The sequence below is a fragment of the Cicer arietinum genome, chromosome 7 (assembly GCF_000331145.2).
Source record: "Cicer arietinum cultivar CDC Frontier isolate Library 1 chromosome 7, Cicar.CDCFrontier_v2.0, whole genome shotgun sequence".
In the NCBI taxonomy this organism is placed as follows: domain Eukaryota; kingdom Viridiplantae; phylum Streptophyta; class Magnoliopsida; order Fabales; family Fabaceae; genus Cicer; species Cicer arietinum.
In genome coordinates this window covers 19,757,051-19,773,325 of record NC_021166.2, presented here as the reverse complement: position 1 = coordinate 19,773,325, position 16,275 = coordinate 19,757,051, and the positions used below count along the sequence as shown (strand labels likewise).

Below are 16,275 nucleotides of genomic sequence, written 5' to 3'. Positions count from 1 at the left end.
TTTAATTTATCCTTAATTACCTTAATCTTTTCAGTGGTTTCTTGGATAACTTCAGGACCTAAGATCCCCTTGTCCCCTACTTCTGACCAACATAACGGTGTCCTACATTTTCTTCCATAAAAAGCCTCATAAGGTGCCATGCCAATGCTGGCATGGTAACTGTTGTTGTAGGAAAACTTACCAGAGGCAAATGTGTATCCCAGTTTCCTCCTTCCTCTAAAATGCAAGCTCTCAGCATATCCTCTAGAGTCTGAATGGTTCTTTCGGTTTGACCATCAGTCTGGGGATGGTAGGAAGTACTAAGGTGTAGTCTAGTTCCTAGAGACTTTTGAAATGCCTTCCAAAACATGGAGGTAAACTTAGGGTCCCTATCTGATATGATACTAAAAGGCACCCCATGCAACCTCACTATTTCCTTAATGAATAACTTGGCTAGTTTGAGGGTGTTGTAGTTTGACTTTACTGGTAAGAAATGGGCTGACTTAGTTAATCTGTCCACAATCACCCAAATGGAATCATACCCAGTGTGGGTATGTGGCAAACCTACAACAAAATCCATGGAAATTGAGTCCCATTCCCATTCATGTATTTCCAGAGGCTGTAGCAATCCTGCTGGTCTCTGATGTTCTATTTTCACCTTTTGGCAAGTTAGGCATTGACCCACAAAAGTAGCCACATCAACCTTCATACCTGGCCACCAATAATTTTTCTTAAGGTCTTGGTACATCTTGGTAGATCCAGGATGGATAGTTAGTTTACTTTTGTGAGCTTCCTCTAGTATCAGTCTCTTTAATTCTGAATCCTTAGGTACCCAAATTCTTCCCTGAAATAGGATTGTTCCATCTCGTGCCCTAGTAAATCTTTCTTGGTCCTTTCTAAGTTGCAACTCTTCATCCATCCCTTGAGATTGCCTAATTTGGTCTCTAAGGCTACTAGTTATTTCTAGTTTATTTAAAAGAATTCCCCCTTGAAGGATTGTCATATTTAGGTTCAAGTCTCTAAGGTTTTCTAGCAGTGCAAGTTCTTTTATCATGAGATGAGACATATGTAGGGATTTCCTGCTCAATGCATCGGCCACTACATTGGCCTTGCCTGGGTGGTATTTCAGTTCAAATTCATAATCTTTCAAAAATTCCACCCACCTTCTTTGCCTCATGTTAAGTTCCCTCTGGTCGAATAGATACCTTAGGCTCTTGTGATCGCTGAAAACATCAAATTGTGCTCCATACAGATGATGTCTCCAGATCTTCAAGGCAAACACTATGGCAGCCAATTCAAGGTCATGAATGGGATAGTTTCCCTCATGAGGCTTTAGTTGTCTTGAAGCATAAGCCACTACTTGGTTGTTTTGCATCAATACACAACCTAAACCTTTCAGGGATGCATCACAATACACATCAAATCTTAAGGTTGGATCTAGTATGGCCAGTACAGGGGCAGTGGTTAACTTGATCTTAAGAGTTTGAAAACTCTTTTCACATTTTTTATCCCACACAAAGGGTTGGTCCTTCCTAGTTAGTCTGGTCAAAGGCAGAGTGATTTGGGAGAATTTCCTAATGAATCTCCTATAATACCCCGCCAGTCCTAAGAAACTCCTAACCTCTGTCACATTCCTAGGATGTTCCCATTTCAACACTGCCTCTACTTTGGAGGGATCCACTGCCACTCCTTTCTCATTGATCACATGGCCTACAAATTTTACTTCTGACATCCAAAACTCACATTTGCTTGGTTTAGCATAAGTTTTCTATCCCTAAGTACTTGCAACACTATTTGAAGATGACTTGCATGTTCTTCTGGAGTCTTAGAGTATATTAGTATGTCATCTATAAATACTATTACAAACTTATCTAAGTATGGCCTAAAAATTCTATTCATGTAATCCATGAACACAACTGGAGCATTGGTCACACCAAAAGGCATAACCAAAAATTTGTAGTGCCCATACCTAGTTCTAAAGGATGTTTTTGGTACATCATCTGATTTTATTCTGATTTGGTGGTACTCTGACCTCAAGTCAATTTTGGAGAACACAGTAGCTCCCCCTAATTGGTCTAAAAGGTCATCAATTCTGGGCAGAGGGTATTTATTCTTGATGGTCACTTTATTCAATTTTCTATAATCTATGCATAACCTCATGCTGCCATCATTCTTCTTTACCAAGAGCACTAGGGCTCCCCAAGGAGACACACTTGGTCGGATAAACTGCTTGGCTATCAAGTCCTCTAATTGGTTTTTCAACTCACTCAATTCTAACGAGGACATCCTGTAAGGGGCAATGGAGATTGGTCCTGTTCCAGGGACCAAATCTATTGAGAACTCTACTTCTCTTTCAGGAGGCAAAAATGTCACATCCTCTGGAAAGACATCCTCAAACTCACTGACTACAGGAATATTGGACAAGTCCATTTCAGACCCTGAGTTAGAGGATAGTAATAATAATACGCCTTGAACCCCATTAGTCAGACATTGGAAGAGTATGGAACTGTTGGTCAAGGAGCGGTAATTGGTTTCCTCTGGTTGGGGAATTCTTGGAGGAATTATGACTTTCCTACCATGGCAAATCAAAGTTACTGAATGATCAGACATCCAATCCATTCCTAATATGATGTCCAAGCCCTTAAGGGGCAAACAGACTAGGTTTATTGGAAAAACTCTATCAAACAGAGTGATTTGACACTGGTGACATACTAAGGAGGTCTCTATTGAATTCTTAGATGCAGTGCTTACAATTAAGGGATAAGGCATTTCAAGTACAAGAAGATTATGTTGCAAAACAAAATCAGAGGAGATGAAAGAATGGGATGCACCAGTGTCAAACATAACAATTAAAGGAATTTCATTTATGAATCCAGTGCCAGTTATTAGATTATGATTCATACCTTTCCTTGCACTGAGAGCAAAGACCCTTCCAGTGTTAGACTTGTTTGGGTTGGACTCTGCTTGTTTTTGGCGTGTTGGGCAAAAGGGAGCCATATGATCAGGTTGTTTGCAGTAGTAGCAGACTTGTTTTCCAACCAAGCACTCTCCCCCATGATCTCTGCCACACTTAAGACACTTCTTTGCTCTTGGGGAACTGGATGTTTGTACTTGTTTCCCCTTTCCTTGGAGAGTCTTTACCTTCAATTGTTGACCAAATTTTCCAGACTCTTTCTTTTGTTGCCACTTAACCTGTCTCTCCTCTTGTACCTTCTTTAAATTATCTTCAACAATGTAGCTCTTGTGTACAAGAGTAGAATAGTTAGTAAGCTCCATATGGCCTATGTTCCCTTTGATTTCAGGTTTCAATCCCCATTCAAATTGGTTTATCTTCCATTCTTCTGTGGGTACATATTGAGCATATGGAGAAAATCTAGCCAATTCTTCAAACTTAGCAACATACTCTGCAACAGACATGTCTCCTTGTTGCAAGTGCACAAACTCCAACTCTTTTTGTCTTCTGGCACTTTGTGGATAATACTTGTCTAAAAAGGCCACCTCAAAGTGTTCCCAATTCATATGGGTTCCTTGAGTCTAAAGATAAGTCTTTGCACTCCTCCACCAATAATCTTCCCCACCCTTTAGTAGATGGGCAGCAAATGCCACTTTTTGTTCTTCAGTACAAGGCACTACTTCAAATGCCTTTTGAATCTCATCCAACCAAGCTTGAGCCTCTGAGGGATTGTGGCTGCCCTGGAATGTTGGAGGCTGCAACTTAAGAAAATCATAAAACACCCTGTTGGCATTTGCAGTGCTATCTCTTTGCATTGCCATTTGTTGTACCGGATTGTGGGTAGTTGTTGCTTGCATTTGAATAGCTTCCATAACCTTTTCCCATGGTTCAGTAGTGGGTGGTGGAGTCATACTATCTTCAGAGGCAAGATTCCTCCTAGATCCTTCAGCCATAATTCTGCATACCATACACAAAATACTAAGTTGATTAGACTTAATATTAGCTGAAATGATAATGAGAATGTATAGTAAAACAAAGATATTCTAATTCCTAACACATAATCCATAGTCCAAATGGATCGACATGGCTCTGATACCAAAATGTAAGACCCATTATCATTTGGAATAAGGAAAAGTCGCCCAATATCTTAGTGTGGGTCACCAAGATATTGAGTCCTGATTGGTAAAGGGGGTCTGGCCAAACCCCAATCAGTGTCCTGATTATTCTCCTTTACCTGTTATTCCATGCCTGGAATAACCTAAATGTCCTACCGTGAGTAAGGCCATGCATGATGTGATTAATGATATTGTACAAAACTTGAAATGTTTTGTATGAAGTGCACTTGTTATGTCATATATAAAATGCATTATTCATTCATAACAATTATAAATAACTTTAGGTGATATACGAAACTCATAATAATTTAATCCTAAGTCCTTAATTCAAAGTAAAAATTATAGTAAGGAATATAAAAGCAACATTGGAGTCCTGAAATTAGTAACACATCAAAGTCATGAAAAAATAGTAAACATATAAAAGTCATGAAAAAAATCATTTGAATGAAGTTTAAAAAAAACACCTATATGCAAAATTTCATTTCATCGCACTCTAAGTCTCCTAATCTGTAATAATCCAAAATAGTTCACTCAAAAATTTCAGCACCTAAAATCATCATTTTAAACGAAATTAGCTTAACATAACACAATTTCACAAACACACATCAGAGGCAACAACAGCGGTAACGAGCATAAATTGTGCTCGACAAGCATAATCACCTTAAATCTAGTGATGCACATACAATTAAATTTTTCCTAATACATAATTCATTCACAAACATCACAACCATAACCAACAGCCTATGTTCTAACTTATTTTCAACAACTCCAGAAAATGAAATCCCTAATCGTAACAACAATCAACAACAAAAACCCTTTAATAAAAAGAACTCACCTATAAACACAATATAGTTGGTCTCATCTCAACTTCGAAATTAATAATTCATGAAAAATCTGATTCACTTGTTTACAAAATTTGGTTTTTATTTAGAAAACCAAACTTAAATACCACAAAGCTACTGCAGCCGTTATCGCTGTATTTTCATCAAACACCTCTCATGCATTGAATATTTGAGAAAAAAAATAGAATTTTCTATCCATTAGTAAATAAAACCAAATGCATGCACCTAAAACATTTCTTAACAATCTAATTGAAAGAAATTTCAACAAAAACTTCTCAAAACTAACATGCACAAGTCTTTGGAGAAATTTCTTAAATGAAGAATGATAGAAACTCACCGTTTGTGATAAGGGAGAAGACGTTCTAATTAGATTGATTATTGAGCTCCCATTTTTCCTGAATTTCCACTTCGACTTATGTTCGTCATTTTTGGGTTATTATCCCTTGCTGCTTCCTTGGTTGAATCTGGTTATGAACAGATGATACATGCAAGTTTAAAAATGGTTTAAAAGCTTTTGGTTTAACTGATTTGAAAAATGAAGGAAAATGAGAGGTTGAAGATGAAGATTGGGAGGATGAATAACAGTAACAAGAAGAAAGGGATCGATGAGAAAAAGAAGAAAGCTATCGTGTTTTACGAATGAGAAAACACTACAATTTGAGATGTATAGCTGAAATTACGCCATTACCCTTCCTTTGTCCAAATATTACAATAATGCCTTTTCTTTTTCTTATTAATTTAACAAATAAACTAGTTATTTACTTTTTCTTATTAATTTAAATGGTTGTTACAATTATATTTCCTAATAAAATTATTTTATTACATAAAATTGAATTTGTCTTAAAATTAGTACACTTGATTATTTTTTTAAATGTATCTTGCCCGAATGACACAGATAATCTAGGGAAAAACACTCTACACATCTTACTTTGATAAAAAAAATTATCTAGAACAGAAAAAGGTGGGCGACAGTGCAGCTGCAAGAAGTCTGGAACAAAAAGAACAAGGTGTGCAACGACGAGGCTGCTGGAACAGAAGAAAAAGGTGGGCAGTGTCGCGACTTCAGGAAGTCTAGAATAGAAGAAGAAGAAAAAGAAGAAGAAAAAGAAATAAATAAAACATAACTAGTCACCAGGTCGGATGGGTTGATAGGTTCAAATTGATGAACCTATTACCCGAACTAAATATAAGTTGGTTTCAACGAGATAGGTCGAGTCAGACCCGAAAGTGATCGAGTACAGGTAAATATCTGGTTGAGTTTGATTGGGTGATCCGATTGGCAGATCGACCCGCACCTATGTGCACCCCTAGTTTGAGAATTACTAACACTATTCATAGTCGAAAAAGGGGAATGAAAGATAGTAACACCGACTTGAAGTCTTGCACAAAAATCGAGAATATTCTAGGCATGAAATCATTATGAAGTTGAGGAAATTCGCCACTAAAAGACAAGAAGCCTTAAATTGTACTATCAAATTCAAAAGGTGTCTACACACCTACTATCAGTTACCTATTTTCCAACCAATATTCAAACATTAAAAATGTGTGTAAGTCTCTCTTCACCTTTCTGAAAATGGAAACTTTCAAGAAAAAATATTTTTAAGATTGAGGAATTTTTGTTGAGGAAGATTAGAAACTAACTATTCTAGCTGGGAACATGTGTCCAACTATCATAATTTCTTCTTACAACATTTAAAGCTTTCTCTATGAAAATGTCATATTGATTTAATTATGACCTATCATGATGTGTTGATGATAATAAAATAAAAAAATAGAACAATGATTCTTTAACTGTGTTTATTAAGTGTGCATATTAAATTAAAAGATAAATTTTATATTAATAATTATTTATTTTAGATTTAAATATATTTTTTGTTGCAACAAATATAAGTCATTTTGATTTTTATTTTTATAAATATTTTTTATTAAATAATACCACTGCAAATTCTAAAATGTATTAAAAAAGTAATTAATATAAATTTTTTATTAAAAAATATTACTGTAGCTAATTTTGAGTGACATGTCACATACTATTGTGTAAATATTGCTCATAGAATAATAATTTTTTATTAAAAATATTAATTTAATTTGATTATTATTATTATTATTGTTACTAAATAAGAACTAAGAACTACAAATTCATCGTCAACCTAAAACCCAAAAGATGCTTCTGAAGGCTTTCCAAGACACTATTCTTGATTCGAGTTGATAGTTTTTATTTAATAATAATAATAATGAGATTAAATTTGTATTTTAATAATTAATTATTACCTAATCATCAAATACGTTTAATATATGTCACGTCATTTAAAATTAATCACATCAACTTTTTTTAACAAAAAAAAATGATATTAAGGATTTTTTTTTAAATATTTTAGAATTTATAAGTATATTATTCAAAAAAGGGATCAAAATCAAAATAACTTATATTTACAAGGACTCAAAATATATTTAAACCTTTATTTTAAGGTTATATAAACTATGAGTAAATTAGAAATAACAATCTTAGTTAGTTATATTAACATAAAATATATTACTATCTAATAAACGATTAGTTATTTTTACTAATAGAGTAAGACATTATGACACCATATACCCTAAATTGAAATACAAATAAAATGTTTTAGTTTTAATAAAGATTTTCATTGATTCCAAAATAAATGATAAAAATAAATTATTTTTAAAGATAGACTAAGAGCGCTATATCTACTCTTAACAAAATATTACATAAAATTCTTATTTAAAAATATCTTTAAATCAAAGCAACAAATGTTTTTTTTTTCCCAAACATTAAATTGTTCAAAAAACATAGAGGTGATTGACTTCAAATTCAAAAATAAAAAATTATAAATATTATTAATAATTTTACAAAATAATATTTCAGCTCAAGACTCAATAAAAACAATAGAAGTCCTCACCGATATGATATATTAGAGCATGAATTACCAAATTACAACTTGTAATACATTATTGCAAACACACATTGATGAACCTTCATCAATTATTATTTTTAGAGTCAATTATTTAGCTTATTTCTTTCAACTTAATGTTTGTTTTAGAATTATTGCGAATAAATGGTTCTTCCATTAAATAAAATGTTTATGCTTTCATTTTCTCGATTAACCAACTATTTTGAGTAGTTTTATTTAATTTCATTAGTTTAGTCCAATGCTGAATTTTGGTAAAAATGCAACACGACCGATGTGCAGTATTTGAATCATATTTGGAGTTGTAGACATCCAAATAAAATCAAACTAACTGCAAATGAAAGCTAACATTCATATCTAAAGTTTGAATGAGGATGTAGAAACTTGGAATGTAAAAGAGTGAAAAGTTTAAGTCAATCTAGTGAGAAAATAATTTTGGAAGAACAAGTGTGTTTATTTAAAAAGAGCATTGCGCGCCCAGCCATATAGTGCATTTCATGCCACATTTTTCTATCTAGAGAAGAGCAATGCGCCCAGAATCATAGCAATGCACTAGCACATATTCCAAAGTCTAATTTAAGTTAAATACTCAAATTTTGCAAGGGTCCTAACGAAGAGGGGATTATAGATCATATAAACATATCTTTTAGGCTATGAACTTGTATTGTAAAACAAGAAGTGAAGATTCGTTCAATTTTTCTTGTATGTAATTTCATCTTTTTTATTGTTACTTTGTTCTTAATTATGAACTAAATATCTCATTGATAATGGATTAGATAAACCTTCTTAAATCTATTTAATTTTTTGTTTTTATATGCTATTTATGAACTAATCGCTTTTCTCAAATAACTTCTACTAAGCTCTTTGATTCCATTTGAATTACCTTTTTTCTTTCTCAATTAATTTCTACTACGTATAAGAATCTTCCTTTAGTCATTTATAAATATACTTGACTGATATGTCAAACATTCTTTGCAGCGAAGCTAATGAATTTAAATCCAATTTTATCGATCCCGAAGATATCTTGTTCAATTTATTTTTGAGTCAATTCACACAAAATCCCAATAAAAGAGGAAGGAATATTAAGAAATAAAATTTGTGGCTTTTATGACTAAGGAAGAACCAGTGGTTGATGATAAGTGAGTGTGACAGAATGATGTCATAACCATTATTTATTTTCTTCTAAAATAAGGTATTATTTATTTTTATGTGAGAATAACTTAATCGGTCTAATCAACTAGTCAAGAACCAAATGAAGGATTACTTCCAAAATTATATCCATTTAATTTTTTCTTACCATCTTTTGACCCAAAAAATATTTTACGTTTAATGTTTTACCGTGAACATTAAATGACATCAATAAATAAAATATAAGTAATTCGCTTTTAATTAAGTATTTTCTTAATAAGTGTTTAATTATTTTTCTTATGACATCAATAAAATTTTGGATATGTATACATACATATACTAATGAGATTCGTGGACAAGTATAAATATATAAAACCAAACATGGATTTTAACAACTCGATAATTTTTCTCCTCCTACATTTTTTTCTGCTTTGTTTTTTGGTTAATTATGTTTACTCTTCAAAAACGGGTTATGGTCAATTAGTTAATCAAACTTTTCAACGAGAGGAATATTTTCAAGAATTGAGGAAGACGAAAGGAATTCTTCTTCAGCAGATCAACAAACACGCTGTTAAGACAATTCACGTATGTTAAAATAAATTTCAATTTTTTTCAATAGTGTGTTTGAATAAAATAATTTTTTGAAACAATTTAATTTAAATGATAATTCAAATTATTCAATATAAATTCTATTATTTCGATGGTAAATTTGAATAATTTTCATAACGAAGTAGTTTTATAATGTATTCAGTTGAAAGTAAATTTAAAAAATGACTAATGCTCATTAGTATGAAAAGTTTTTTAATAAAAGAGAAGAAATATATTGTCATTAAAATATGATTACCTTTTTATCCTCCAAATAATTTACATTATCTTTTACTTTATTTTTAGTCGATTTTTCACAACTTCGTCAAACTTGGTGTTTGAGGCATTTGTAACTTATAGCATCACTATTAGTGTATTTCAAATAGAAGAAAAAAAAAAAAGATAAAGGACTAAAACCTTACCTGAAATTAAGTTAATGGAGCACTGATGTAATTTAGCCATTATTATATTGGATTTGTTAGAATTAATATGGTTCATTATGATTTTACAAAAATTATATGTTGTGGTTTTTCAAAATTACATTGGTTTATCGTTAGAGATATTCATAAGTACGGATAAATCTATAAATCCAGTCATCTAAATTAATTTAATATGCATTTTGATCAAACTCATTTAAATATAGATTTAATATGAATCAACACATTTAAACTCAATAAAATTCAGTTTATGTACCATATTTAATATTTTGAACGCCCAAGTCCAACTTATTGATGTGATATATATATATATATATATATATATATATATATATATATATATATAATTTAATTATTTTATTATTGATAAATAGTTAAAATTTAATTATTAGAATCTATTTGAGAATGTGTTGTTATTTAATTGATCTAAGTGTTTTATTGTGCTTGTGAATGTATTTTAAGTTTTTAATGATATGATATGTTATGATATAGTTTTATTATCTTTTAGATATTTAAGTATTTATATTTAACTAATTTTTTAAAGATAATTTTTTTTTCTTTATGACCTGCGAACCGAATCCAATCAACTCATAATCGGGTTAGTTTGATTTGGCTTTGATGTTGAAGTTATAGATTGAGAGCTCAATCCAAGTCAAATGAAATTGATCGGTTTGAGTATCGGATTTTACAAGAAATGAACTCAATCCAACTCATGTACACCTCTAATAAAAATAAGAAATTTGAAATTTCTTTCTAATCTTAAATTGGTCCTCATAATTCTTTCATATTATGCAAATTTATTCATATATGTTTAAAAATCCCCTATCAATTTTTTATTTTGCAAATCCCTATCAATTTTTTATTTTGCAAATGGGTCCCTATATTATCAAAATATGCAAACTAGTCCCTAAAATACACAAATAAAGTGAAGATTAATCTCTAAATTTTTATATCATCCTTAATTTTTTTTAAATTGTAGCTTGGTCCCTATTTTTTCATGTTTCGCAAATTTGTCCCTCAACTATTTGAAATTTCAAATTTGACCTTATTGTCTTCCAAATAGCATATTTTTTTGTCACATTTCATTATATTAAACAATTTTTTTTCCAAAACTTGTAAAACGTATAAAAATATCCCGGCAAAGTAATTTAAAAATAAAAGAATTTCAATAGAAGCATTTAATTTTTTTTAGAATTCTAATATTCATATAATTTCCAATTACCCCCAATATGTTTGGACGTGCAAAATTCAAATTCCAGCAGGTATTGTAAATTTTTCAAATAAATTACCTTTTGTGTAAAACAAATTTGAAAAATTTTAAAATGAGGGATTTCATAAAATATTTTGTTAATATTAAATTGAGGTGATTTTAAAGACTACTTAAAACTTAAAAATTTCAAATTCGCTTCAAGCGTCCTTATAACTTATCAAACTTTGGTAGGTTCCTATAAATTTGTTTATTTTGCAAATGGGTACCTTAACTTTTTCAACTTTTCTAATTTGAAACAATTTATAAAATTTCCAGTTTACACCTATTTCCTTTTGTTATTTATATTTTCCCCAAAAATTTTGAAACCTATAAAAATGACTCAATTCTAAATAAGCAATACCTTAACTTTATGTGAAGCATTTGAATTTTTCATAATTTTAAATCTTTTATAATTTTCAATTACTTCATCCAAACAATTTATGTCTTGGTGTCTAATTTAATTATATGCTTGTGTAATTGGTGGTTGTGTCATAATTTTTAAATTCTCTATAATTGTCAATTACTTCATGCAAAAAGTTGAAGTCTTGGTGTTTAACTAATGTATGGTTGTGTAATTGGTGGTTGTGTTTTTTTTTTTCCAGAGTCCTGATGGTGATATCATCGATTGTGTTATGATTCATAAACAACCTGCTTTTAATCATCCTTTATTGAAAGGACATAAACTATTGGTATTTTTTTTAATTGATATAAGTAGTATTCAAAAATATTTGTGTATTCAATTAAGTTTTAATATTTTAATTTTATAATTGAGAATTTTTTAAGCTTACTTTTATATACAGGATCCTCCAGAAATACCAAAAGGACATAATCAAACTGGTATTTTGAGTGACAATTTTCAATTATGGAGTTTATCTGGCGAATCATGCCCTGACAAAACAATTCCAATTTTAAGAAATATCAAGGATGGTATCATGTCAAAACCTAGCTCTCCTAATATATTTAAAAGAGAATCAATTAATGAGTTTCCAACAGCTAAACACGAGGTATGCCAAATGTTAATTCCAATGATATCGTTGTTATCATTTCAGTCTTAAAGTATTTAAGAAGGTCTGTTTTGATTTCATTTATTTATATCTTTGAGCCAACTATATAAAAAATTAAACACAAAGCAACATTACACAGTATGCAATTGCCGAAGCGAGTGAGGGTGAGTACTACGGAGGAAAGGCTATCTTTAACGTGTGGGAACCCTATGTGTCAGATAATGAATTTAGTCTAGCTCAAATATGGGTCGTCTCAGGCTCAACAGTTGTCAACAGCCTTGAAGTTGGTTGGCAGGCATGTTATTACTCTCATTAATTGCTTTATCTTAATCAAATAATCCATCTATTCATTTCCTCTTCCACAATTTTTTTTCTAAAATTTTTATTTATTTTATTTGGAAACATTATTAGTACAAAGATTATACATCGTTTTATACACTAATTTTACGATAGTTAAATTTTTTATCGATCTATATATTAATTTTATATTATTCCTTTATGACTATAAGAACTTTAGGTGATAATGTATCAAAATTAAACAATTTATAAATGCAGTCAATTTGGTGTCAACCATCTCTCTCTCATTTTCATCAATGAAAATATATAGATAATTTTGTATTTTAATTTTTAGTCATCAAATTAAGTTCATGTAATTTGTATCCAGGTGTATAAAGGGCTCTACGAGGACAATCTCCCTAAATTATTTGTCTATTGGACGGTAAGTAATTTAATTGTAGTAAAGTATGTGGAAGAATGTACACTTTCTAATCCGATTTTTTTTTTATTATAATATCCCTTTTTTAAAATTTTGACACCAAATTGCCCTCTTTTGAAAAAAAAAACCAAATGTCCTCCTTTATAAACGCAATAGATGATCACATCCTGTGCTTGCGATGAGCTGAAGGAAAATTTATTTTACGTAGTAGAAGTTCACATCCAGGAGATGCGACCATGTACTGGCCTTAAAATAACAAGGATTCTTATTTTTATACCGCACCATCCACAACCGTTTGATAAATTAAATTGGAAGGTTAAAATTAAATATTTAATAGATCAATTTGATTGGAACAAATAAAATAACAAGGGTTCATACTTTTGTATTCCACTATTCATAACCATCAATAAAATGAAATCAACGGTCAGGATTTGTCCCTAAGGGTTCGCTACTTGTGAATGCGACTGCCCTAAGGGTTTGCTACTTTGAAATTATAATATAATTTACTTCATAATAATAATAATAATAATAATAATAATAATAATTATTATTATTATTATTATAATTATTTTTATTAATTTTTATTTATTAGATCCGGAGAAAAAAATAGGAGAAAATTGTAAATAAAATATAATTAATTTAGTAATTTATCTGCAAACACGAGAAAATTGTTAAAATAATTTAAATTTATCTAAAAAATAGGAAGCGGTTGTTAAAATAATATAACAAGTTATTTGTTTAGGCATATCTAATCAACCATATTTTTTCTTCAATTTAATGTATTTTATTTTAATTTATTAATAATATTTTGTTTTTAAAATACTATAATTATTTTTAATTTATTAAATAAATATTATTTGAATTACAAAAATGAGAAAAGAAATATGTAAGGCCAATACATAGTTACATCCTCAGGATGCCACCTGCGACCACCTATTAATTAGATTTTTTTTATTTATTAAAATGGGCCAATTTAGTTTCAAATTTTTTTAAAAACGATATTGTAATAAAAAAATCCTTTCAAATCACCATTAAAAGTGATAAAGTTTGTCAGATCTTTGTCTCTTTTATTTTTATAATCAAAAGTTAACTTTTGAAATATTTAATACATTTGTTGAGTGTTTAAGATATTTAATAAGTAGTAATTCTCCATCTCACCATATTCAACATATATAGTTAACGATTGAAACATATTAAGAAAATATATAAATAAAGAGTAAAAATAGTACTTATACTAAATTACCATTTATCAGATAATTATATATTAACAGTACAATAAATACAAAAGTGAAAATATTAAATTGAGAGTAATAAATGTAGTACTAATTAGAAGGTACAATAAAAAAATATAATCACTAATCTCTATAGCCTTAAATATAAAAAAAGTGTAATTATTTAAGATCAGATGGACTCTAACTTAAAAATTTGAAAATGTAATTATTTTGAAAGTATAATTAATAGGGACTCTAACTTAATTTAAGATAAGAGGGAATCTAAATTAAAAATTGGAAAATGCAATTATTTTGTGACAGTGTTTTACAAATAAATCAATTATTGTAGAATCATAATAATATTCTAATTTATATTTGCTTCAAGCGTGAAATATCCGTCAAGTCATTATACTTTAAAAGTAATTATATTTCCCATTTTGACTAACTCTACTCTTCTATAAGTTAAAAACCAAGTTATATTCATATAAGCTATATCTTGATCTCTTATTAATCTTACATCATTTGTCCGTTGTTACTTCTTGCACTCCCTCAAACTCTCAAGTGAAAGTGGTAGTTGGAATAAATATTTTTATTTTATGTTTTTGGAATGGACACTAAGATGCTTTACTTGTTTTGGGGATCTTTGGCATCACATAAAGCTGCTGGTTTCATGATCAATTTGTGTGGTCCACACAAATTAAAATAGAACCCTTGTTGTTTGTTGTGAAGTTTAGGACTCGGAATATGTATGTATGATTACTGATCAATATTGCAGGCTGATACATATAAGACGACTGGATGCTACAATTTAAAATGTCCGGGTTTTGTTCAAATTAACAATAAAATTCTACTTGGAGGAACACTTACTAAAATTTCTACATATAATGGAAAACAATTTGTTTTTACCGCAATGGTCTGGAAGGTAATATTATTCTCAAATCATCAAATTGATCTTAATTAGAAGATTATGGATATCCTAATATATCATTCTTTCATTTGTTTCACAGGACATTAAAATTATTATTACCTTAATTTCATGTTCTTTTTTCAACTAAAGTTATTCTAATACTGAGCTCCTCTCATATATTTTATTCCTTCATTTTTATATTATTACCTTAATTTCTTCCCCTGTTGCCAAGCTTGCATGTAGCTTTTAATGATTATGTCTATGATTGAGTAACTTTGTCATGAAACAAAAGGTTACATTTAAAGTTTACTTTGATTATATTTTTTAGGATTCAAAGACTCAGAATTGGTGGCTTAGGATTGGAACTGAGATAATTGGGTACTGGCCATCCTCCTTGGTTCCACTCTTAAAGAATCATGCAAGTATTGTTCAATTTGGTGGAGAAATAGTGGATACTGGGCCAATATGGTATCACACTAACACTCAAATGGGTAGTGGGAATTTTCCCAACGAAGGTTTTCGAAGAGCTGCATATGTTAGAACGCTACAAGTTGTGGATTCTAACAACTACTTGAATCAAATACCGAATCCATATTTTGAAGCAACATTCCCAAATTGTTATGATATAAAACAAGGGTTTAACAATGTGTGGGGCAAATACTTTTACTATGGTGGACCTGGCCAAAATAGTAAATGTACCAGAGGGAACAAATAATATAGAGGTAGAAGTATAAATGTGGACATTATTTTGAAACAAAGTCTCTTTTTGGAGATTGTGATTGTTTATTAATTTATCATGTTCATGAGGTAATAAATTATGGAGCAATTTGATCATGCAATAAAAAATAACAAAGTTTGAATTTTTTCTAGTATAATTATATAATGGTCATTAACAATACTTTTATTTAATAATAATAATAATATCCTTGGTCCCAATATATATATATTTTTAAAATTATTTATTAATTCTTATGTTCAAATTAAATTTTTGTTCGTTCATTTTCTATATTCAAAGGTCATCAATTGATGGTACCATTACCATTTAGATTCTTTGTAAATGTCTAAAGAGAATATACATCGATTATACAAGATGCATTCCTTCTCCTTTTCGGAGTGGAAAGCTTAGTTCTCCACGTCCTCCCTTGTCAAAATGCTCATATCCAAAGGACATTTTTTCTAGTGCAATCCATTCACGGATTGGATCAACAACTATCTAATTCCAT

At 30.1% G+C, this 16,275-nt stretch overlaps 2 protein-coding genes across 2 annotated transcripts; one reads left to right on the top strand and one right to left on the bottom strand.

Annotated features, from left to right (window-relative positions):
• Positions 1–3,512: 3,512 nt before the first annotated feature.
• Positions 3,513–5,482, bottom strand: LOC140921117 (uncharacterized). The gene is made up of 2 exons (XM_073370995.1): positions 5,227–5,482; positions 3,513–3,889 (listed from the first exon to the last, which is right to left on the bottom strand). The coding sequence occupies exon 2, from the start codon at positions 3,883–3,885 to the stop codon at positions 3,514–3,516; it is 372 nt and encodes a 123-aa protein (XP_073227096.1). The 5' UTR covers positions 3,886–3,889; positions 5,227–5,482; the 3' UTR covers position 3,513.
• On the top strand, positions 5,425–15,767 carry LOC101509683 (protein neprosin-like). The gene is made up of 9 exons (XM_004511210.4): positions 5,425–5,517; positions 5,840–5,933; positions 9,429–9,529; positions 11,818–11,904; positions 12,016–12,219; positions 12,359–12,514; positions 12,884–12,937; positions 14,921–15,067; positions 15,381–15,767. The coding sequence occupies exons 1-9, from the start codon at positions 5,425–5,427 to the stop codon at positions 15,765–15,767; spliced, it is 1,323 nt and encodes a 440-aa protein (XP_004511267.2).
• Positions 15,768–16,275: the final 508 nt, after the last annotated feature.

Excerpts from the sequence above, each read along its gene's own strand:
- LOC140921117 (XM_073370995.1), bottom strand. The coding sequence starts at position 3,885 with ATGGCTGAAGGATCTAGGAGGAATCTTGCCTCTGAAGATAGTATGACT.
- LOC101509683 (XM_004511210.4), top strand. The coding sequence starts at position 5,425 with ATGAAGGAAAATGAGAGGTTGAAGATGAAGATTGGGAGGATGAATAAC. Across the intron at positions 5,934-9,428 it reads TGCTGGAACAGAAGAAAAAG|TTAATCAAACTTTTCAACGA; the intron begins GTGGGCAGTGTC and ends ATGGTCAATTAG. Across the intron at positions 9,530-11,817 it reads ACGCTGTTAAGACAATTCAC|AGTCCTGATGGTGATATCAT; the intron begins GTATGTTAAAAT and ends TTTTTTTTCCAG.